This window comes from Palaemon carinicauda, chromosome 3, assembly GCF_036898095.1.
Source record: "Palaemon carinicauda isolate YSFRI2023 chromosome 3, ASM3689809v2, whole genome shotgun sequence".
NCBI classification, from domain to species: Eukaryota; Metazoa; Arthropoda; class Malacostraca; order Decapoda; family Palaemonidae; genus Palaemon; species Palaemon carinicauda.
The window spans coordinates 197,394,394-197,419,172 of NC_090727.1; the positions used below are offsets into that span (position 1 = coordinate 197,394,394).

Below are 24,779 nucleotides of genomic sequence, written 5' to 3' on the forward strand. Positions count from 1 at the left end.
GAAATTCTACAATACTGGACCAGGTGTTCTTCTCAAAGCCTAAATTATCTGTAGAGAATAAAAAGGACAACTTCGAGGATATTTTGCAATTTTCCCTAATACAAACCTGGAGTTATCTATGTAGAAATTTTTTTCAGCAAAGGTGACAACCCTACCTAACCTCTTGGGTAGGTAGGGGGGTAGCTAGGGGGTACAATACTCACCGGAATAGCGAACTATGTCACTTTTTTATTTGCAAGCAGGACTTATAAGGGGAACAGGTGATGGCAGGACAATTAATAGATAACTTGAGGTTTGTAATTGTTAAGGAAAAATACAAATTATCTCCAAATTCGTCATTTGTTCCCACACTTACAAACCTTACGTTATGTGAATGACTCGCCCTTCGGTGATAAGTCCGACTACTGGCATAGTCATTGACCAGGGTTTACCTAGAACAGTATTAGACTATGATCCACGGAAAACCTTGCCACCTTGCTCATCAATACAAAGTGAGACTAATAGCAGCCTGAGCAACACAATAATTGAGAGATATCATATGAACTTCTATGCAAGATGTTCAGAGTTTAAAAAGGAATCTTACACATAAATATAGAAGTTTCCTAATGCTTACCTCCCAGGATGTACATAAATTCCAATAGGAATTTATAGTTTGTTATGAAGGTGTTGGTAATATATCATAATTTTCTTTGTTGTTTGTGATTAGGGTTTGACTATTATTTCCGGTACTCATTAACTTTAATTTAAGATATTAATTTTTCGTTCATTTTACTTTGCAGAATATTCTAGCCATAATCATAATTTCAATTGGCTAACTTTATTTAATTATATCCTCGGTTCATTATTTTATCATATTTTCTAGTTTACTCATGGTAAATATTACTTTGTAATTTGTTTGAATTAGGTTACTGAAAGAGTCGGTTCAACATTCACTAACTGCCCCCCTTGGTTGCTAAAGAGATCATTGGTTTCCAGCGGCTTTGGCTATTTAATAACTATCCACGTCATTCTTTGCCTTTACTGAGAGTTGGTAATTGCGAAAAGGAACTCTGTCAGTCAGTCAAAGGTACAGCCTTACAGTATGCAGTAGTGTCCAGTGCCACACCAACTCAGGACAGAAGCACACCTGATTTCATTTCATGCTACCAAAGGCACTTCAGACGTGTGAACAATGAATATGGAGTAATAACGGCCACCATCACCGTGAAGAATCTGTCACCATCGCATTGTGATCTTCATGTCTACAATTAAGTTCCAGGATAATATCGGCAGGTCTCCGAAAACTTGGGGGTGTGTGTAATTGAGAGTCCGAAATCATTCTTTGGGGGATAATGCTTACCCATAAAAAATGTGTTCCAATTGCCTAATTTAAGCATAAATCTTATTTTTTCTTATTTCATAATCATTCATATTGTCCACAATTATGTTCTCAAGGTACGCGTATGCATTGTGCATTAGATATTGCACATATAATTTGATTATTACAAATGTGTTGATGGTTTTCCATGCAGTATTGTTTATAGGACTTGGAATGAGCTGTATGTAGCACGGTCACCCCCTGTACTTTCTCGGAGGACGTGTTTTTGGTACTCAGACAGAATGTTCGTTAAGGCAAGAGTGCATCAATAAATCTTCGTTATTTCTTTATATTCTTTCGATAAACCTTTCCTATATTTTGTCCATCAAAATTACATTTTCAGCTCATGGTGACTGTGACAGGATATAACATTATAGGTTTAGTAGCTTGTTAGGATAATTTGCACTGTATTGATGGTTTCTTCCCAGGGTTTTCATTTTGTTAACTATATTGCTTTCGTACATATAGTTTGATGCTAGTAATTTGTATTTTCGCTTTCATTGTTCTTTAGATTTCAAAATTTATATACTGTATTTTCATGCAACTTAGGATATTTTGCTTGCGATAGTGATATTTATAGAGTGCTTCTCTTAATTTGTTAAAAAGTTGCATATTTTTTCATATTGTATCTGTATTTGATGAAACTATTTGGATATTTGTATATTGGTGTTTACACTTATTAGTGTTAATCATGTCTGATTTGACAATTCTCGTCGGTCAGCTAAAAGTAATTCGTAAAAAGGTTACTGAATGCGAAAATAGTTTACCAGATTATCCCTCCTTTGAATCCGCGGCTAAAGTTTCGCAGACAAATTTGCTTTTGATGTATAAGAAGAATTTAACAGGGTTAGATTCTAAATATAAGCATTGAAATTTACAGGAGTTTTTTCAGATGAAACTATGGAAACAAACTTTTTTCTTGTCAATTTTACTCTGATAAACTTACAAGTATGTTGCCTTTGTTAGATATGACTATTAATGGTAGTACCCCCTTTGTCCACATCAAACACAGACATACAGTAGCTAGAAGTCTTTAAAGTAATCCACAGCAGCTCTTCCAGAATTTCAAAGCAAGGAAGGTAAGGATTTTCTTAAATTTATTCAGGAGTTTGAAACAACCACTGCAAGTTTTAATTACCCTGATAGAGACTTGCTTTTGTTTTTGAAGCAACAGGTAGAAGGTACGGATAAATGCTTGCTTGGTTCATTGGAGGCTGAACAAAAATTCAAAGATGCTAAAGACCTTTTAACTCAAGCCTTTGCTTCCCTTGAATTACGCAAGTCTTCTGCTATTAAGAATTTACCTTCTTTACAACTCAAAGAAGGAGATGATCCTTTCATATTCATTGCTGAGCTTAGGACTATCATTGAGAATATAATGAAATCACTAAGCATTTTGCTTGGAGTGCTCGACGATCGTTTCAAAACTCATTTTGTGCAGCTCACAAACAATACTCACCTATCTCTTAAGCAATTGATGGATAATTTTTTCATACTTTGCGAACAGTATGAACAGAGTAAGTCAATAGGTAGCGTAGCAGTAAAGGATGAGCAGTGTTCACTCAAAACCAGTTAAAGAAAACATGAATGCATTGGCTGTGAAGACTAGTACTACTTATGGAAAGATTTGCCATTTCTGTACAAAGGCTCATATTAGTGATAAAGAACATTTACATTTTAATTGTCCTAAGTATTCTATCCCTTCTGCTAAAGTTGAATTTCTGAATTCACATGGGGGATGCATAAAATGTGCAAACTTCAACCTTGGTACCAAAGCCTGTAAATTCAAATTTCGTAGACCTTGTTCTCTTTGTTCACGGTATAACATGGATTATCTTTTCCAGGAGAAACCAAATAAGGATAATAAGCCTAAAGGTGATTCTCCCAAAGTTGTGAGTAGTGGTATTGCTGTGTTGACAAACATGACCACAGGGTTAGTCCTTCCTACCTACACATTTACCATAGAGGGTGATAGCAAGCTTTATAGGGGTCTTCAAGATTCAGGTTCCCAAAAATACTTTTATATTCAGTAAGTTAGCTACTAGCTATAAATTCAAAACTGTCACTTCCAAAGTTAGGCTCACTGTTAAAGGATTTAGTGAGCATAAGGTATATTCCACTAGCATTGTTGAGGTACCTATCAAACTAGATGTAACTTTTCTCATTTTTGCTCTTATGATGCTCTCTGTTGATTTTCAATTATATTTGCCTTCCCTTGGCCAGGTAGTGGGTATCATGCAGAACAAAGGTTATGCATTTGCTGATAAATCATTAAAGAATCATTCACAGAGCATTGATGATATACAGTTGCTATTGGGTGTAGATTTTTATCATTGTATTTTGGGGAGAGATTTAGTTTTAGGTGATCCCAACCCCTATGTGTACATAGAAACTCCTATTGCAATCAGGCTTGTTGGAAATGTCGATAAGCTATTAAATAACCTTAAGTCTAGATTGTAATGGATATTTTAGTTCTAATTCATTAATTGATCAGGAGTCCGTTATTGAACAATTTCTCATCCTCACATTTTCTGTCATTCTTATTTGCTTACCTCCTTTAGTGTGCTTAGCAATGATGATATATATAAATTAAATACGTTGACAAATAGTTCATTTGCTGTTCCTTCAGAAAAGGGTAATCCTATCAATAGACAAGGGTAAAGAAGGAAACTGATCAAATTCTAGAGTCCGAAAGTAAATTTTCTCTGAATTATGATCAGAATACATATAGTGATGAGTCTGCCCATCTAAACAATACACTTGTTGACTATACCTTTAGAAACATTCAAAGGAAAAACAATAGACGCTTGGTTGTACCCTTACTTTGGAATGGGAAAGTGTACCATCAGCTATCTAGAAATGAATCCCTCTCTATCAGGCTATCCTCTGATTTAATTCAAAGAAATTGAAGGTTCTAAATGATCCTGTGGACAATCTTATACCAGCATGATGTATAGAATTTAATATTTTTAACGGGCTTGGGGTGGCTGAGGAGTATATTTCACATCCATAACTAATTTTGGAAAAAATCAAGGCCTTGTATAATTTTAAAATAGTATTGCAGTCTGGACCCCATGATGTATGGGACAATACTTTTAAAAAATTTAGAGCCTCAACACATTTAGCTTTTAATGCTTTTAAGTGAGAAACCCATGTAAGCCTACAATCAAATATCAACCCTATACGACAGAAATGGACAATTGTAGTTTTACTTGTCGAGAACTTGAATCCATTCATATCAGCCCACTGGATAATTTTATCAATAGGGAGTTTTTTTTCTGTCAACCATTCCCATGCTAGCTCCTGCAAATGATATGGAAAGATTATCCACAAATAATGTTGTGAGAACATCTCAGGGAATGACTGAGGATATCCCATTAATTGCTAGTGCAAACAGGGTTACACTCAGCACACTACCCTGAGGAACTCCTCCTTCCTGACACTTTCACTCTGATAGAGTTTCCCCCACTCTCACCTGAAAACCTCTATGTGAAAGAAATGGCTGAATAAATAGTGGCAGCTCTCCTCTCAATCCCAAGTCATGAATTGTTTTATGTATACTATATCTCCATGAGGTATCATATGCCTTTTCAAAGTCAAAAAAGACTGTCACATGGTGCTGTTTGGAAGCAAACGCTTCACAAATAGAGGACTCAAGTCGTATCAACACATCAGTCGTTGAGTGCATTTTTCTGAATCCACATTGAATGGGTGATAAAATACCCTTCTTTTCAAGGAACCACATCAACCTTGCATTGATCATCATCTCCATGATTTTACATAAACAAGATTGGCCTTTGCAGAGGTTTTCCTCGGCCACCCACCATAGCAGGTCCGTCACTTGGTCCTGTGTAATATGAACTAGATTGTCCAGGGAGTATGAGTGTTGGTTCCACGAGGACTTCAGCAGCCATTGCAGGGATCAGATCCAGAGGTGGCCGTTGGGAACTAGACAGAGTAGAGAGGTTAGATGGCCTAGGTGACACAACCCCTGTTGGGCCAATTGATCTTCCCATCTCAGGAGGAGTCTTGCCACTTTAATCAGCCTATGTACTCACTCATCTGGTGGAGAGACCTTTAGTCAGTTGGTGTCAATAATCATACAATGATAAACCAGTCTCTGAGATGGAAGCAGAAATTACTTCTAGAGATTTATCATGATCCCCAGATCCTGACAAAACTCTAGAAGCATGTTTCGGTGATGAAGAAGGGTCATCGTCGAGGTATCATAGGAAACGAATGCTGTTCTTGTGAGCCCAAGATGACACGGGAAAACACCCTGGTAAAGACCTGAGTTACTGTCGCGTGACTGAAGCAGAGATCTTTGAACTGGTACCTTTTGTTTATGTGTATGAATCTGAGATTCTTCCTTGAAGACGGATGGATTGGGATTTGGAAGTATGTGTCCTGGAGATCAAATGTGCACATGAGGTCCCTTGGTCTTACAGCCTGAATGACTGTGTCTGACATCTCCATCCTGAATAGAATGTGTATTACAAACTCATTCAGGGGCGAGAGATCTATGACTGGTCTCCAGCCTCCAGACGCCTTTTCCACAAGAAAGAGTCGATTGTAGAAGCCTGGAGACCTGTCTAGGACCTCTTGTCCAGTGCCCTTCTGCAGTAAGGTCTGGACTTCAGCCCAGAGGGGTAGCTCCTTTATGAATCTCTTCGTATAGGAGCTTGACGGAACTGCATCCCGAGACAGAGGAGGGAGAGATTGAATGAATAGGATGCAATACCTTACGCCGATCCCCTCGATTGTCCAGGGATCCGCCCCGTGGTGCTGCCAACTCTGCTAGAGGCATTGCAGGCATCTTCCTATGGGGGTTGCCCTCCTTAGCAAGAGTAACCACCTCGGCCGCTACCTCTCCCTCCTTTCCTCTGAAGGAATTATTTCCTTTCTCTTTGGCCTGAAAGGGATGCTTAGACACCTTAGATGATTCAGAGGACCCAGAGGTGCTGGGCTGATTCCTGCAAGGCTGAGGAGCCCTGACGTAGGGTCAGGAAGTCATGGCCCTGTGGAGGAGAGAATCCTCTCAATCTCTTCTGGATCGAAGAGTGAGGATCCCTCAAGGACTGAGTTTCTGAAGCGCGTGATCTCCACTTTGAGCACTTGCCTGTGGAATCTTCCAATTACTATATCCCGATGCTTGAGGATAGCATTCGCCCACAAGTTGACTGCGTGGTACAACAGGAACTCCAACGTGCAGGTACCGGACAAAAGGAAAGACTTCAGAGACTTTCTTGTGGACACCATAAGACAGATCGTAAGAGCCAACAATATGGTTTAACGACCCCAACCAAAGGAGCGCACAATATGGCCTAACGACCCCAACCATAAGTAGAGCCACGAAGCAGTCTGCATGGCGCACTTCGCACCTCTTTCTATGTTGAGGAACTCAGAAGCCAAAAGCGAAGCTCTCAATGAAGAAAGTATGTCGGAAGACCCCTAGTAAGGGATTCTTTTAAGGGGTCAAGAGTCGGAGTAGAAAGATGTTGGTTTTTGATCTTGTAATACAGACGCTCCCCAAGATACGAACATCCGTGTTACGAACATCCGGATATACGAACACAAATTGACGGAAGTCAAAACATGTTCATAAACATCCGTAGATTTCATCGCAAGTTTAAATTTTGAAATTAGCGCCACTCCCCGACTTCTATTGACTATATGTTGATTTTTTTATTACCAATGTTCTACTTAATTTTTCTTAGGACTTCCAAATAAATAAAACGAATGCCATTTATATAATGTTTTTCTTTATGACGCCGCCTAAAACGGATACCTTCCATCATAATAAACAAACGAAGGCATTAAACGTGCATGATGAAAGTGATAAATAATGATATTAAAACCTTTTGGTAAATATGTTATTACAAATATTATTTACCGTATCTATATAAAATCCTACATACGTAGCAAAGTAGGAAAACTATTTTTTTTTTTTGGGGGGGGGGCATTTAATCATCATTAACAAACTGCTGCTAATGACAGAATGATAATTTACGATAATTCTAAACTGTTACTAAAGATGATTGTCCATTCCATATCCAAAATACTTTTCCTAACTTCAGTTATAAGTCAACTTGTAACCCCCCCCCCCCCAAATATAAAACCATCTAAAATAAAAAGTATGAGAAGAAGCAAGTACTAGCCCGATTTTAAAGTTGTCGAACAATTAAGTTACCGCTATAACGCTCGATGTGACAGATGGTGCGAGATTGGAGAAAGTAAGGAAAATTGAATCATGATTGATTTTCAATATAAATGAAACTTTGAGGAGCAACAAAGATATCATTTTTTACAAAGATATCATTTGTTAGAGAGATAGAGAGAGGTAAGGAATGGGAGGTAGTGAAAAGTATGTGAATATTACACACACACACACAGAGAGAGAGAGAGAGAGAGAGAGAGAGAGAGAGAGAGAGAGAGAGAGAGAGAGAGAGAGAGAGAGTTGTTTTAAATGTAATAAACAAAAAAATTTTGATAGGTTATAACACATTGGTGCTTATGTAATATCAACTGTATAGACGGTTTGAATAAGTTAAGAAATGGTATAAACGATACTTTGTTAGTGTATTCGTACGCTCTCAAGAGCGGCAGCTAGACGTCAGCTGATCTGATCACAGCCAAAATAAAACAAAAAGAAGTCAACAATACTCGATTTTTAAAACACACCCGAAATTTAAAAACAAAAGCACACGCTTTCTTAATGTGCAATTAACTATTTAAAGAGTAGCAATTTTCTAGAATAAAATGATGTTTCCCAAAAACTAGTGGTTTGCTGATGAAATCAGATGCCGTATTTTTAGCTACGATTGAAATGGATGTAGACTCGCCATAAAGTAAAACAAAAAGATGTCAACAATACTCGATTTTTAAAACACACCCAAAATTTAAAAGCAAAAGTAATTTACTGTACACGCTTTTTTAAAGTGCAATCAACTATTTAAATAGTTGCAATTTTCTAGAATAAAATGATGTTTCCTAAAAAATAGTGGTTTGCTGATGAAATCGGATGCCGTATTTTTAGCTACGATTGAAATGGATGTAGACTCGCCATAAAGTAAAACCAAAAGATGTCAACAATACTCGATTTTTAAAACACACCCGAAATTTGAAAACAAAAGTACACGCTTTCTTAATGTGCAATTAACTATTTAAAGGGTAGCAATTTTCTAGAATAAAATGATGTTTTCCAAAAAATAGTGGTTTGCTGATGAAATCGGATGCCGTAATTTTAGCTACGATTGAAATGGATGTAGACTCGGCATAATTTTTTCGTTTCATATTTAATTGACACTAAGAAAACTAATTTTAGTTTCTTCATCTATATGTAAGTATTGTATAACAATAAAAAAGAGAGAGAGAGAGAGAGAGAGAGAGAGAGAGAGAGAGAGAGAGAGAGAGAGAATATCAGCTGTTGTAATAGAATGCCGTGTTTTTGTTTCGTGAGACTAACAACAACATACTGTACTGAACTTTACAGTATTATACAGACTACTGTAATATGATAAAGTAAAATATTTGTAATAACCTATTTTATATGAAATGGGGCTATTTGTTGACTTCTACGGCTGAAAATCGTAGACACCTGAGTTAGGTTACGCTTACCCTAGACCAAAATTTAACACTAACGACTTACGAACAATCCGCATTACGAACAGACTCTCGGTCCCTATTGTGTTCGTTAGTTGGGGACTGTCTGTACTTCCTTTGAAGAACGAAGGGAAGTGGGAGAGATCTCGACGAAGACTATACTCTTCAGGAACTAGAAGTTCCAACAATCTGAGATATAGCTTCCCTCCTGGGTGCTGTCAGTCCCTTAGACTAGGCCAAGACTGGGAGGTAGTACCAGGGTCAAACAGTGGAGACTCGTCATCCAGAAGGATTCGAACCTAGGATCGAAAACCCCCAGATTCTGAGTCTTTGCAAGAAACTCGGGGACGACGCTGTAGTTTACCTCTCCCCATACCTTTGAATGGGAGACATCATGAGAGACCATGAAGTTTGCTGACTAGTTTGGCTGATCCCAAGGCAAGTAGGAACGCCATCTTCCAAGTTAGGAGGCGATTTATTGTCTGATTTAATGGTTCGTACAGAGGTCTCTTTAGAGACCGAAGAACTTGAACCATGTTCCATGGGGAAGGTCTCACTTCCGACTGAGAACAGGTAAGTTTATAGCTTCGTATGAGAAGGGAAAGTTCCAGCGACGAGGAAATGTCCATAACTTTCAGTTTAAAGGCGAGACTCAAGGCTGAGCGATGGCCTTTAACCGCATACACGAGAAACTCCGCTATGGACGGAATAGTGGCATCGAGTGGATTGAGACCCCTTTTATGACACCAACCACAGAAGACATTCCACTTTGCCTGGTAGACTGGGGCTGAATATTTTCACAGATATCCAGACATCCTTTTCGCAACCTGTTGTGAAAATCCTTTCTGTGTGAGGAGATGCTGGATAGTCTCCAAGCATGAAGGCGTAGAAAATGAGTGAATGAATGATTTGAAGTTCTCTGGCATCCTGACATAGATGGTCATTGACAGCAATATCATTTATTATAAATAAGGATTAAAAGAATACTCAAATAAAACCAGAAAAGTAAATATGTTATGAAAGTTAAATAGTATTAAGAAGACCTGCTTCTGATATAAATTTAAAAATGCCACTAGCATTGTACGACACATCATGTCCAAGGATCTTGGCAAGGATGAACCTGCCATCCTCACCCTGAGCCTCAAACACATATCTATTGCTTTCAGTGCTATAAGTGGGGCATTCAGTCAACAAATGTCTTACTGTCAAGGATATCAAATAGTCATCGCAATATGGTTGGTGTTGGCCAGTCAGCAGAAACTCGTGTGTCATTCGAGAGAGACCAGTGCAGAGACGACAAAGAGTAGTCTCCCATTTCCGGGGCATCCCATATTATCTCCAAGGGGATATAACAATCACAATTTCTCTCTTCTTATTTTCGGTTAAACTATCCCAATGCTGTTGCTAATTGTTATAAATAGAATTCTTAATTGCTGGTTAAAAATCATTACAGAGAATGGGATACGTTCTTGGTAGAAACTCGACTGCAGCACTCTTTGCCAGTGAATCTGCCTCTTCATTTCCAGAAACGGTGTCAGGTCAATTCGTCGTTGCTCAATTTGTCCCGAGGTCAATTCGTCGTTGCTCAATTTGTCCCCAAGTCAATTCGTCGTTGGGCAAATCGTCGAGTTCAATGATTTATTTTTGCATTTTCCCTTTTTTTTTTGTCTTACATATTGGACCCTTTTTACTTCCTCAAAAAATAAATTGTCTAATGACAATTTTAGTTCAAAAGTACTTTTTAAAACTTTCCTCCTTACAAAAAAAATTGTCTAACGACAATTTTAGTTTGGAAGTAATCTTTAGAATGTTCCGTCTGCCGCCCAAGTCTTGTACACTTGTAAATGTTTCAGCGCTTCATCACTTGCAAATATCAATATTCTGCTTGAATCTTTGATTCCACTATCATACTTTAAAAAAATTTCATTAGTGCCTAAGCAAGAGTATTCACTTGGAATGGGGAACCCAACATTTGTTAGTGGGGTTGCGGGATAATTAAAATCTGCTTGCCTCCAACGTCTGATATTCTTACTGAGTTGTTCCAACAGAGAAATTTGTGATAAAGCACATTCGTTCAACTTTTCAACTTCGCCAGCAATTATTGATCGAGGTGCATCACGAGATGAAATTGATTTTGCTTTAATATTTGAGACCACAGTCTTCGCATTTACCTCTGCGGCTGTTGAAGCGTGATTGTGATTACCAACCTTCTTAATCTCTCTATAGTTTTCATCAGTATGAAGTCTCACCTTGCATGCAAGATTTTCACACCTCCAGTAAATCTTCAGTCTATCTGCACTCTCCTTATTATTAGTATATATATAATTCTCTTCATCAACAACTTTGTTTTTCCTTTCCCTGAAATTAAAATAAAACAGTTAAACAACCTACCTGTAGTATCTTTTAACTTGGGGACAAATTGCCCAACGATGAATTGACTTGGGGACAAATCGAGTGACGATGAATTGAGCGGGACGAATTGGGCAACGACAAATTCACCAGGGACGAATTGCCCTACCACCCCACACACACCTCAGTGTGCCGGAATCCAGCAAAATCGAACTGTTATACCTTTCAGGCCAATAATTAAAAGCCACACTAAAATATTTAAAACTAAAGGGTTACTAGAATTAAAACCTTCTAAGGCTTGAAGGACACTTCTTGTATCACTATAAATGGTAAAATTGCCCTCCTCTTTTAACGCTATTTTCTCAATAGCTTTTAGTATGCCGTATAATTCAGCAGTAAATATGCAAGATATTGGAGGAAGTGCACCACGACAGTTAAAAGTACTACTATATACTCCAAATCCAACGCCAGAATCAGATTTGGAGCCATCGGTAGATATAAAAGTTAATTCAATGTGTTCTTCAACATGTTCCATAAAAAGAGACATAGCTTCTAATTCAGTCATGCTTTTTTTTAACACCAATAAAATATTTACAAAAAAGATATCTCTGGTAATTTCAACTGAGGGGTTGATGATATCGTAAATGGAAGCACCTTACCTCTAATTTTATCAAGACTGTTTAATAATTGTTTTACCCAAAAGCCATAAGGTTGAGGAGATTTTGGCTGCTACTCAAAGTATGACAAGTTCCTTACAAGGCTTGCAGTCTGAAAGGCTAAAAAATTTTTGGAGTTCGTAACCTAAATCAATACCGAATAATGGACGACATTCGGTAATAGTCTAGAGGTAACTCTCCAGCATCAACAAGGAGACTTGGGATAGGTGAGATTCTAAATGCTCCAGTGGACAATCTAATACAAGCATTATGTATTGAATCTAATATCTTTAATTGGCTTGGGGTCACTGAGGAGTATATTTCACACCCATAATGTATTTTGGAAAAAATTAAGGACTTGTATAATTTTAAAATAGTTTTATGGTCTGCCAGCACACCCCCCACCCCCCATTTTATGGGACAATACTTTTAAAAAATCTAGCCTCAAGACATTTAGCTTTAAATGCTTTTAAGTGTGAAGCCCATGTCAACGTACAATCGAAAATCAATCCTGAAAATTTAGCTTCCCCTACGCATGGGATCCGTTGATCTTTCATGTATATATACAGGTCCGGATGTACTCCCCGGATATGCCAGAAATGGACAATAGTAGTTTTACTTGTTGAAAACTTAAAACGATTCTTATACAGTGAACCCTCGTTTATCGCGGTAGATAGGTTCCAGACGCGGCCGCGATAGGTTATAATCCGCGAAGTAGTGACACCATATTTACCTATTTATTCAACATGTATATTCAGACTTTTAAAACCTTCCCTTGTACGTAGTACTGTTAACCAACTACCCTTTAATGTACAGAACACTTAATGCATGTACTACAGTACCCTAAACTAAAACAGGCACAAATATTAAAGGCGATTTTATATCAAGCGTTTCCTAAACACGCTAAAAAATGGCAACCAATGTTTTGTTTACATTTATCTCTGATCATAATGAAGAAACAAACTGGAGGTAGAGCTTTGCTTATTACCCAGACATATTTCCCATACTTTTCCCTTAGAACTACATCACATATGTATATATGTAGGTATGTATATGTGTATACATATAAATATATATATACACACACACATACATACATACATATATATATATATATATATATATATATATATATATATATATATATATATATATATATATATATATATATATATATATATATGTGTGTGTGTATATATATATTTATATGTATACACATATACATACCTACATATATACATACATACATATATACATAAATACATGCATACATATATATATATACATATATATTACTGTATATATATGGGTTATGGAAAAAATCCGCGAAGTGGTGAATCCACGATGGTCGAACCGCGAAGTAGCGAGGGTTCACTGTATGCCTACTGAATAATTTTGTCAGTTGCAAGTTGTAGTTTTCTCTTAACCATTGCCATTCTAGCTCCAGCAAACGATATGGAGAGATCATCCACAAATAGTTGAGAGAACATCCCGGGGAATGACTAAGGATATCCCATAAATTGCTAGTGCAAACAGGGTTACACTCGGCACACTTCCCTGAGGAACTCCCTCTTCCTGACATTAACTCTGATAGTTTCCACCACTTTCACTTGAAAAACTATGCGAAAGAAATGATTGGATAAACAGTGGTAGCTCTCCTCTTAATCCAAATTTATGAATGGTTTCAAGTATACCATATGTCTTTCAAGGTAAAAAAAAAAAAAAAAAGACTCACATGGTGCTGATTGGATGCAAAGGCTTCACAAACAGAGGACTCAAGTCATATTAACCCATCAATCGTTGAGTGCATTTTTCTGAATCCACACTGAAAAAGTGATAAAATACCCTTCTTTTCAAGGTATCACATCAGTCTTGCATTGACCATCTTCTCCATGATTTTACATAAAGATGTCAATGCAATTGCTCGATAGTTTGCTGCTAAAAGCTTGTCCTTACCGGGTTTTAAAAAGGCTAAAATAATGGCTAGTTCCCAACCACTTGAATAGCTATGATCATGTCATATTCTATTAATAATGCTTAAAATAAATAACTTTGTATTAAAATGTTTATGATTAATCATTGCATATGGAATTCCATCAGGTCCAGGGGCTGTATCATTAAAATTAGCAAGTGCGGAATCAAGTTCTCTTTCAGTAAAAGGAAAATTATATGACTCTTCCCTTCCTGTTGCAAATTCAAAATTTTCTTTTCTTCAATGGTCCTATACTGATGACCAGAAGCTCATTCACACTTGCATGATACATTTGGAAAATGATCAACCAAGGCATTGCTAGCATCATTTGCTTCAGTCACATACTGTTGGTGGGTTCGGGGTGAATTTTCTGGCAATCTTTGTTATTTTCCAACATACAGATGATGGTGGTGTTCGACTGTTGATTGAGGGAACAAAAGATACCCAGGATTGGCGCCTAGCTTCTTTCATGGCACGACGGAACTCTGCTCTACACTTTTTGTATGTTATCAAATTTTCCTTAGTACAGCATCTACGCAATCTAGTCAAGAGATTTTCTGGTGGCCCTGTGCAAGACAGTAAATTCTGAAGACCACCACGGAACTGATCGTTGTTTGAATAATCCTGTGGTTTTGGGAATCGAATTGACTCTAGGTGTATGGAGAGATCCATTCAGTAGGTCTATGGCATCATCAATACTTTCAAACTGTTCTGCACTCCCCTCGATTTCACTCAGTTCACAAAATTTAACCCAGTCTGCCTTGTCAAGATTCCATCGTAGCGATCTTTGTAAAGGTGGACCATTGTTGGTGTTTATAATGATTGGTGCATGATCACTAGTATGCCAATCATCTAATGTCCTCCAATCGAAATCAAGAAGGCAGTTAGAGCATGCAATGGAAAGGTCAATGCATGACAAGATACCTGTTTGAACATGGAAGTGTGTGGGCTTTCCTGTATTAAGGAGTCTGACATCCTCTTTTTCCACAATTGATGATATAATATTACCCTGGTGTTTGCTAAAACATCAACCCAAAAAGGCTGTCTGCCATTCATATCTCCAAGTAAAATAAAAGGTTGAGGGAGCTGTTGAATCACCTCTACTAATTATCATACGATATGTTATCATTTGGAGGCAGATTGTATGTTTTCTCCCTATATTAATCTGTATATCCACTGATTGCAGAGGTGTATGAATAGATAAGGGTATTTGGGGAACATCTCGACAAACGTATATGAGGCTTCCGCCATGGCTCCCTACTCGGTGATTATATGGTATCCTATAGCTAACATATTCGCGAGGACGAGTATTAGCATTAAACTTGCTCTTTTGTAGTCATACAATTATGGGGGATGCTCGTGAATTAAGAGCTCAAGTTCTTCATATCTGGCCCTTGAACCCTGACAAATCCATTGCATAATGGAGGAGAAAACTATGTATTATTTTCTGGAAGACATCTTGGATGAGGTCTTCCCAATGACAGTTTTTGATTTGACAATATTTTCTGTAGGCTTCTTAAGTGTGGGTCTTGATAAATTAGGTTTTATATTAGCCTTTTCAGAGTTCTTTTTACCTAATTCTTGTGGGGGATGGTGGACCTCAACTTGAATTTTTGATTGATTCAAGAAGTTTTCCTGTTGATCTGAAATATCAACAGGCAGAACATCCTATCTATTTAATGTCATAACTTCGGTATTTTTAAATGGATGGACATGAGACAGATTGAGGTCTCTTTTTTCCTATTGACAGGTGGTGATTTATCAGGTTTTGGCATTTTCCCCACTACAGGTGCACTTGAAGACTCTGTTTTATTTGAAACCTCCATCAAATCATGCAAAGATAGAGCCTGAGAGAGGTTAGTATTATCTTTTTTAGTGGGGGACAAAGATTCAATAGAGATGAACAAAACCTTAGGTAATATTCTTACCCTATCCTGCAGAATTTTATCAGATGGCGAATTTCTTTTCTAGGGAATACAGGTAGTAATAGGTGGGTTGGATGACTCTTACCAAATTTTCCTCCTGATTTCAATACCTTTGCATAACTTGGTGACTTACTCAATAGTCTCTTGGCATGCCCCATACTAGATTTATTGAGAGCAGCCTCTTCTAACTTATATTGCTGGCAGCTCTTATCAGTATATTTATGATTCAAATTGCAGTTTATACAATAGGCCTCTAGTGTACATTCTCCATGGTAAACGGAGCAAGTACTACACATTTTATCATTCTTGCAAACTTTAAATGGATGCCATATCTGAAGCAATTAAAATATTGCAGCGGCTTTTTGAACTTTAATCTGTTCATTTTCTATGTAAATGTAGAAAGGCACATCATCATCCTTGAGTCAGGATAATCATTGACGTTCTAGGGACTTTATGCACTTTCCACAGTTAAAGGACACATGGCCAATATCTCCTCTTCTGTAAACTCATATAAGTCTCTATTAAAAACTACTCCCCTTCCATAACTGAAGTTTAGATGGGGTTTCACATCCAGCTTTGTCATCATTCTCTGTATTTAAATTGCAAAGTATAACAGATTGTGTTTTTGATTTGGCACTTATGAGGAAACACTTCTTTCCAAACCAAGATATTATCTCCTTGTGCGATGGTACCTACTTTTTTTTGAAGAAATTTACATAAATTAAAATAATTTCCTGTATTCCCTTTTGACTGAGCAATAAGCCACTTTGGCGGTTTTGGCTTTCTATGGGAGGGTACAACTACCACTATACCTTTATCAATCCAATCTGCAGGTTTGTATATATCTAGATCCTTAGGCAGCCCATTGCAAAAGAGCACCCTTGATGTTCAAATTATTGATTTTAATATTCATAATATAACTGATTGCATTGAATGCTTCATCATGATTATCAAATGATATCCATGAATCCCATTTGTCACCTTCAAGCCTCATACTAATTTCTTTAATATTACCATAACATTGATATGTTTTATACAAGACGTAATTAATTTCTATTGGAATTTGGGTGACATGGAGGATTTACAGTTTCCTTATGTTACCCAAATTACTTCCTTTTTGATTATCCATAGAATGGTCCTTTAGAGTTTCCAAGTCGTCAAAAGAGGGGTTGGTTTTTATGGAATTGCAAGCTGGGTTAGCCACCTCTTATTGGAGGATGTCAATCCTATTATCCCATGTGGCCCAACACGAAAAGAGGCTTCAGCAGGTACCAGTCCTCTATTAGAGAGGGGCTGCCTTCTTTAGGCAAACGTATACTGGTCAGTGGGGGTAGTTAGCCCCTCCCACCGACAACTCCAATGTCTGGCGTCACCCATTACCAGCAAATATGGGCAACTTGAAACCGGATCACTGGCGGCCGACTCTTAACAGACCAAGTTTGTACCCAACGGGGTCTGCCAGAGGGTGATGGTGTCTAAATTTGTACAGGTTAAGATGGTATGCCATCCATCCTACCCTGTGCCAAATCCAAAGAAGCAGTCAAAACCAAAGTCATACAAGCCAAAGTCATCAACAAGTTCATGCCCAAGAGGAAGAGATGGGAGAATAAAAGAAGTAATCAAAAGAAAGGAGAGAAAGGGCTAATTTAGTTGGATCAACAATTGGGCACCAAGGTCCAGCGGGAAAGCAGTTTCCACCGTTCATTAGAGCCCAGCTGCTAATCCCCAAGCCCCCATCCTCATCCAGGCTTAAGCATCTGGGGGGAAGAAGTAGCAAAGCTACTGCCTTGTGGTAGATGTTATGTGGTTGTCTGAGTAGATTGTGTTGTGAAGAGTTCTCTTGGAAGCTCCGTCGGGAGCAGCAGAAGGTCCAGAATCCATTTCGCATGATGCCATAGTGGAGCTACGAGTCATTGAAAGATTGACCGATGTTCTGGTCTTGTTGAGTACTCTTCTCATCAAACAAAACAGTGGGAATGCGTTTACGTCGATGTTGTCCCTCCGTTGTTAGAATGCATCTTGCCAGAGAGCCTTGGGATCTGGGACTGGGGAGCAGTACAGAGGGAGTCTGAGGTTCAAGGTTATTGCGAACAGATCCACAGTCGGAGAACCTCACAAAGTCAGGGCTTTCTTGGCTACTAGATGATCCAAAGACCATTCGGAACCCACTATCTGCGATGCACATTCCTCTTGCCAGTCTTGAAGGGCCAGAAAGATGGCCTTCATCTCTAAGAAATTATGTGAAGGTACTTTTCAAACTCTGACCAAAGTCCTGAGGCCGTGTGGTGCAGCACGTGGGGCCCCCACCCTTTCTTTGATGCATCCGAGAACAGCAACAAATCAGGGGGAGGGACGAGAAGATTGACACCCGTCAGTAAATTCTCGTCTACCAACCACCTTTCGAGGTCCGTCTTTTCCTCTGATCCCATGGGAATCAGTGTGTCCGGGGAATCAAAGGCTTGATTCTAATTAGATTTTAAACACCACTGGAGGGATCGAATCCTTAGGCGACCGTTGGGAACTCGACGGACCAAGAATGATAGTTGTCCGATGAGTCTTAGTCACTTCTGGGCTGGGAGTTTTACTCGTCTGAGGAAAGGTCTTGATACTTTCCTCAGCCTTGCTATCCTGTCGTCTGATGGGAAGGCTTTGTGCAGTTTGGCGTCTAAATACCATGCCCAGGTATACCTGTCTTTGAGTGGGGAGCAGGGAAGACTTCTCGAGATTTACCACGATCCCCGAATCTTGGCAAAGCCTCAGAAGTTTTGTCTCGGTGCTGAATAAGGGTTGCCACCGAGTCTGCTAAGATCAGACAGTCGTCCAGGTAACAAAGGAGACGGATGCCAAACCTGTGAGCCCACGATGACACAACGGCAAACACTCTTGTGAAGACCTAGGGTGCTGTGGAAAGGCCGAAACATGGCACCTTGATCTGGTATGTCTTGTTGTCGATGTTGAATCTCAAATACTTCCTTGAAGACGGATGGATTAGGATCTAGAAATATGCGTCCTTCAGATCCAGTGTACACATGAAGTCCGGTGATCTTATCGCTAGTCTGACCGTCTCTGTTCGACAAACTTTTTTAGAGTTGAAAGATCGATGACTGGTCTCCAGCCTCCAGACACCTTTTTCAAAAAAAAGTGTTGACTTAAGAAGCCTGGGAACCCTTCAAGGACCTCTTGGAGAGCACTCTTCTCCCAGATGGTCTGGACTACGGCCCGAAGGACCTGCCCCTTCGCTAATCCTTCACAAAGGAGCTCATAAGCACTGGATTCTTGGTCAATGGAGGGAGAGATGAAATGAACGGGACGCAATACCCTGAGCGAATCCTGAGGAAAGGTCTTGATACTTTCCTCAGCCTTGCTATCCTGTCATCTCATGGGAAGGCTTTGTGCAGTTTGGCATCTAATACCATGCCCAGGTACACCAGTCTTTGAGTGGGGAGCAGGGAAGACTTCTTGAGATTTACCACGATTCTCAAATTTTGGCAAAGCCTTCAAGTTAGTCTCGGTGCTGAATAAGGGTTGCCACCGAGTCTGCTAGGATCAGCCAGTCGTCCAGGTAATGAAGGAGATGGATGCCAAACCTGTGAGCCCACGATGACACAACGGCAAACACTCTTGTGAAGACCTAGGGTGCTGTGGAAAGGCCGAAACATGGCACCTTGATCTGGTATGTCTTGTTGTCGATGTTGATTCTCAGATACTTCCTTAAAGACGGATGGATTAGGATCTAGAAGTATGCGTTCTTCAGATCCAGTGTACACATGAAGTCCTGTGATCTTATCGCTAGTCTGACCGTGTCTGTTCGACAACCTTTTTCAGAGTTGAAAGGTCGATGACTGGTCTCCAGCCTCCAGACACCTTTTTCAAAAGAAAAAGTCGACTTAAGAAGACTGGGAACCCTTCAAGGACCTCCTGGAGAGCACTCTTCTCCCAGATGGTCTGGACTATGGCCCGAAGGGCCTGTCCCTTTGCTAATCCCATCGCAAAGGAGCTCATACGCACTGGATTCTTGGTCAATGGAAGGAGAGATGAAATGAACGGGACGCAATACCCTGAGCAAATCCCGGAGACTGTCCAGGGTTCGGCCCCCATCTACATCCACCTCGTCCAGCAGCTTTGTAGGCATCCCCCTACTGGTGGAGAAGCAAAGCAGGGGGATGACCTATCCTAGCTCTTGCGGTCTTACCGCCACCTCTCTGCTGCTTTCTTCCATGATTGGATTTACAGCCTTTCCCGTCCTTGACAGAAGAGCTTCTTAGACACCTTAAGACTTAGAAATTGCTCCCGATTTCTTCGATGATGATTTCACTTGGCTGGTCTTTGGAGGGGCTGAAGGTCTGTAGGGGCTAGCTGTAAGGGCCCTATGAAGGAGGGAGTCTGTGTTGGACTTCCTCCACCTCACCGCAGCCTGCTCGACGTCCCTAGGCTTGAAGACGGACCTGCTGGTGAAATCTCTCGGCCACCGCATCCCTTCGTTTCAGAATGGTATTAGCCCACAGGGTCACTACCTAGTGGGCCAGTAACTCAATGGTACGATCCTTAGAGAAATCCTCGGTTCGCACCAGGATTTCTACTGATCCCAACCAAGGATCCAGCCATGAAGTAGCCTGCATGGCATACTTCACAACCTTCTCTTGGTTCAGGATCTCAGACACCGAGAATGAGACCTGACACGAAGAGAGCCTCTCTAGAGAGAGTCCCTTGGTTAGCTCTTCCAGGGACTGGAGAGACATTGTAGAGAAGGTTTTGTCCATAATGTTGTAATACCTCCTCTGATTGGCACCTGAAGGTGGGAGGAGTTTAGTGGACGAGGAAGAACAGAAAGACTCAGGAGATGGAGGACAGCTGGGAGGCGATCTTACGCCGGACACCCTTTACCCCTCGGGGCCAGGTCAAAACTGCACTGGCCCTAGGAGGCTCTAGGCTGCCTAAGACACGGTCTACGACCGTGTCTTTGCCTTCTTGAGGGGATGTCTCTGAATACGGTAACCCGTTAAGAGTCCTCATGATGGTCAGAACTTGCCAAAAGGAATGTTCCAACTCTCTCTGATCTTCGTATGAAACCACGCTGGCAGCGCAAAGATCTTCATCCACCACCAAGGTCACACCCCGGGGTGGGTCGTGGTCGTCAATTGGAAGACTGACTTGGCTCCTGGAACCATCAGAGGGGTTCTGAGTCCTGGGGAAAGACTTGGGAATAGTCTTAGAGCCCTTAGGTTCCCTTCTAGGAGGAAACAGGGGCTACAAGGCAGAAAATGTAGATGTAGTGACCTTCTCAGAAGGGAGAGGACAATGTCATTCCGTCGGTGACTGAAGGGAAGAGTCCGACACGCCTCTTCCCTTTGATTGTCTCTAGATACGGTGGATGAGGCATTGAGGGGCCGAAGCAATGGTGAAACCTAAGTGGAGGTTTCTACCCTAAGCGTCCTGATCGGGGTCAGCTTGAATCTTGTTGAAGGGACCTTATCAGGAGATCCCCTCTTCCTCTTCAGGGGGGAAGAAGCAGTCGTGGTCCCCAGTCCCGGATCGGTTGAAACCACTGAGGCTTCATCAAAGCACTCTACTAGAGATCCCCTGAAGGAAAAAAGGATGAAAGGTCCTTGCGTAGGGTCTCCAAAACAGACGCTGAGGATTTAGGGGCTGTAGAAGCAGAGTCCCTTCTTAACGCTATAAGCTTAGGAATCCTAAAATCCTTAAACTTGCCCTCTCCCTCCTTCTCTGGCAGTTGCGACACTACACATTAGCGAGGAGGGGAGTAAGGCGACGGAGAACAATTGTTACTCACCCTACTTTTTTTGGAGGCCAAAACCACCGCTTTTGGTGGTTGCAATTGGAGATCCTCTCTTGCAAGAGGATGTGATGGTCACTGAAGTGTTGGGGAGCAACGAGAAACCTGTTCATGACGCAAAAATCGACGGGTGGAAGATCGATAGAAGGGAGAGTGTTCCAGTGTTGATAAGCGATACCGTGGTAATGCAGAATTAATTGTCAATACTGCACGAGGCAGGTCGGTTTGAGACAATCGCGTTGCTAGGAGTGAAGGTTGACCGATGAGCAACAAATCGCGTTAAAGAGGCTCACGAACAGGTGAGCGACCATATTCCACAAGAGCGACGTGATGATTTGAGAACGCTCTGGTGTATAGACGAACCTTGGTTCATTGGAGGATCGATGAGCGTTTCCCGAGAAGGCGAAGGTCTATGCGACTCGTGAGGTCGATGGGGTGAATGCTGTCAGATAGGCAATCGCTGATGAGCAGGTGAATGCTGACAGGCAGATGACCGTTGTCAAGCAGGCGATCGCTGAAGAGCAGGGGAACGCTGAAGGGCAGGCAAACGCTGACGAGCAGGTGAACGCTTACGAGCGGGCGAACACTGTTGAGCAGGCGATCACTGTAGAGCAGGTGAACGCTGACAGGCAGGCAAACACTGACAGGCAGGCAAACACTGACAAGCACGCAATTTCTGATGTAGTAGCGATTCTCGTGTAATGATACCATGGTAAGAAGTCGAACGTGTAGGTAATTTACGAGCGATCAATCTCTTAGGTGGAGCATGACACGTCGTTCGTTGTCAATGGTCAGGCGATTCACTCGTTGGAAGCAGCAACGTATAAGTTTCACATGTAACCACACACTTAAGTGGTACACAAAATCGCTCGTTGACGTTGGTCGGGCGATTCACGAGCTAGACACATTGGTAAAGTAGCTCGATGATGAAGGTCAAGCGTCGTTGAAAGCGACGGAGAAGACGATTAACGAGTAACCACCCGCTTAGGTGGTATACGAGAAGTTGCTTGTTGACGATGGTCAGGCGATTCACGCGTTAGACGCGTTTCACGAGTAGGAAGACGATGGTCAGGCAATTCAGGAGAACGCATAGGCGACTGACGCTCTGCTGGATGATGGGGAGACTGTCGAGCAGGTGAGACGGGATCAGCGACAGGGGCGATGGTCAAACAGTTTTTTCAGAAGAAGACTGAGGACGAGTAGAGGTGAAGACATGTCTCTTGCTGAGGGGCAGGAGCACCCTGAAGGCGAAGAGGAGGACAGACACGGCGAGGTCAACTGCTGCCGACAAGGTAATGTAGAAGCATGGGATCACCAGGCCTCCGAAGAGGAGCCTCTATGCGAGACCTTTACTAGATAGGGAAACTCGTCTGAGAGACGTGCCTCGGACTTTGTCCTACCCCGAAGGATGTTTGTCAGAGGAAGGAGCGAAGACCTCGGCAGCAGAGGAAGGAGCGAAGACCTCGGCAGCAGAGGAAGGAGCGAAGACCTCGGCAGCAGAAGATGGAAAAGCTAATGCAGGCGCAGGAGCAGCTGGCAGGGCAGTAAATGATCTCTCTGACACCACAGTGTCGGCAACGGATAAGGAGTCGACATCTGAAGCCAACGCGTGCTGAAGATCGGAACAGCGGTGCAAGAACAACAGCAACGCCTCCTTGGAAGGTTCACTGGGCAAACCCAACGACGACCAGAGCTGAAAAAAAGGAGAAAGAAAAACAGCCTCATTCGGGGGAGTGAACCGGCGCAACTCCAACAGGGGAGGCCGCACAGTCTCTCGAGGACCAAGGTTGGCCAGGAGTTAATTGGCCTACGCTACTACTCGTCGGACACCCCAGAGGAAGCCGCCCGAGAAGGAGCTTCTGAAGAAGGTCGGGAGGCAGAGGAAGAAACCTTAGGTTTATTCTGCTTCGAAGCACCCTCGAAGGGGAAGAATCCTGCTTAGACTTCTTCCGTCTACCCCAATACCTTTGTCACTGGGAGTAAGACCAACCCTGACACTCACTACACTTATTATCTCCGGCCTAGTGCTGTTCTCTGCAGACGGGGCAAAGGTTGTGGCGATCCGTTTCCACAGCAGACATAAACTTCCTGCAGGTGCGGCCTTTAGTTCTTGAACAAGTCCGCAAGGTCGTAGGAGAAAAACAGCACACACAAATACACTGAAAGAAAAAGCAGAAAAGCAGTTGGCAGTCCAAAATTGAGACGATGAAGGTCGGTGACAACAGCATCCCATCCGAGCGAAAAGCAAAGTGAGCGCAATCACAGGTGTGAGAGTGGGAGAGGGTAGCAAGCTAACCCCCTACTACCCTTTCTGCTAAATTTTAATGGCTGGTTCTTTCAGATTTGCTGAAAATAATACCCTGTAAATAGCATTGGTTTGTATTCTAGTTATGGAACAAATAATACTTAAATGGAAGACTAAATCAACCTGTATAGCTATCACCTACAAAATTTCAACCAAAGGGAAAAACATCTCTGAAAAGTTGTAAGAAATACCAAGTTCAAAAGTACAAAATAAGCAAAAGTTAAAAAAAAAAAAAATAAAAGAAAAAAATGTGAGAGGCTTCTCTCACCTCTGGCAGGAATATGACCATCTGGGCGCAGAACCTGATAACCTGGAGAGTATGCAGCTTTTGTAATTAGCCCCCTCTGCATCAGCTGCTGCTGCAAAGCAGCACGATTCTGCAGTCCTGCTGCACTGGCAATGCTCTCCAGTCCTTTGAGAGAAGGAGCTGTAATCCCCTCTAACCCTTTCATTCCTGGCGCTGCTCCAGCCATTGCTTCTAACCCTTCAAAGTGCAAATAAAGTCATTAAAATTAGATAATCTTTAAAAAACTACAAATATTATGCAAGAGAAAATTAAAAGTAAAAATATGACATTCGGAGATAATTTTCATTTTCCCCAAACTAATACACACCTAGAGCTATTTATTGGATATTACTTTTAGCGTAGCTGGAAGGCAGCCATTAGATTTGAAATGTGAGGTGGCAACCCTAACTAATCACTACAGTGGTTAAGTAGAGGGGGTGCCTGGGGCTACCCAGCCATCTACATATACTCACAGTTCGGTGAACCACGTCACTTTTTGCTTGAAAGCAGGACATTCTGGGGGACCGGTGATG

The 24,779-nt window shown here is 41.1% G+C and overlaps 1 protein-coding gene across 1 annotated transcript in view; it reads right to left on the reverse strand.

Annotated features, from left to right (window-relative positions):
- Window positions 1–24,779, reverse strand: part of sno (strawberry notch) — a 276,724-nt gene that overhangs the window by 243,754 nt on the left and 8,191 nt on the right. Inside the window, exon 3 of the mRNA XM_068368814.1 lies at window positions 24,229–24,444. Coding sequence (XP_068224915.1) covers window positions 24,229–24,444 — 216 coding nt within the window. The remainder of the gene's footprint in view (window positions 1–24,228; window positions 24,445–24,779) is intronic.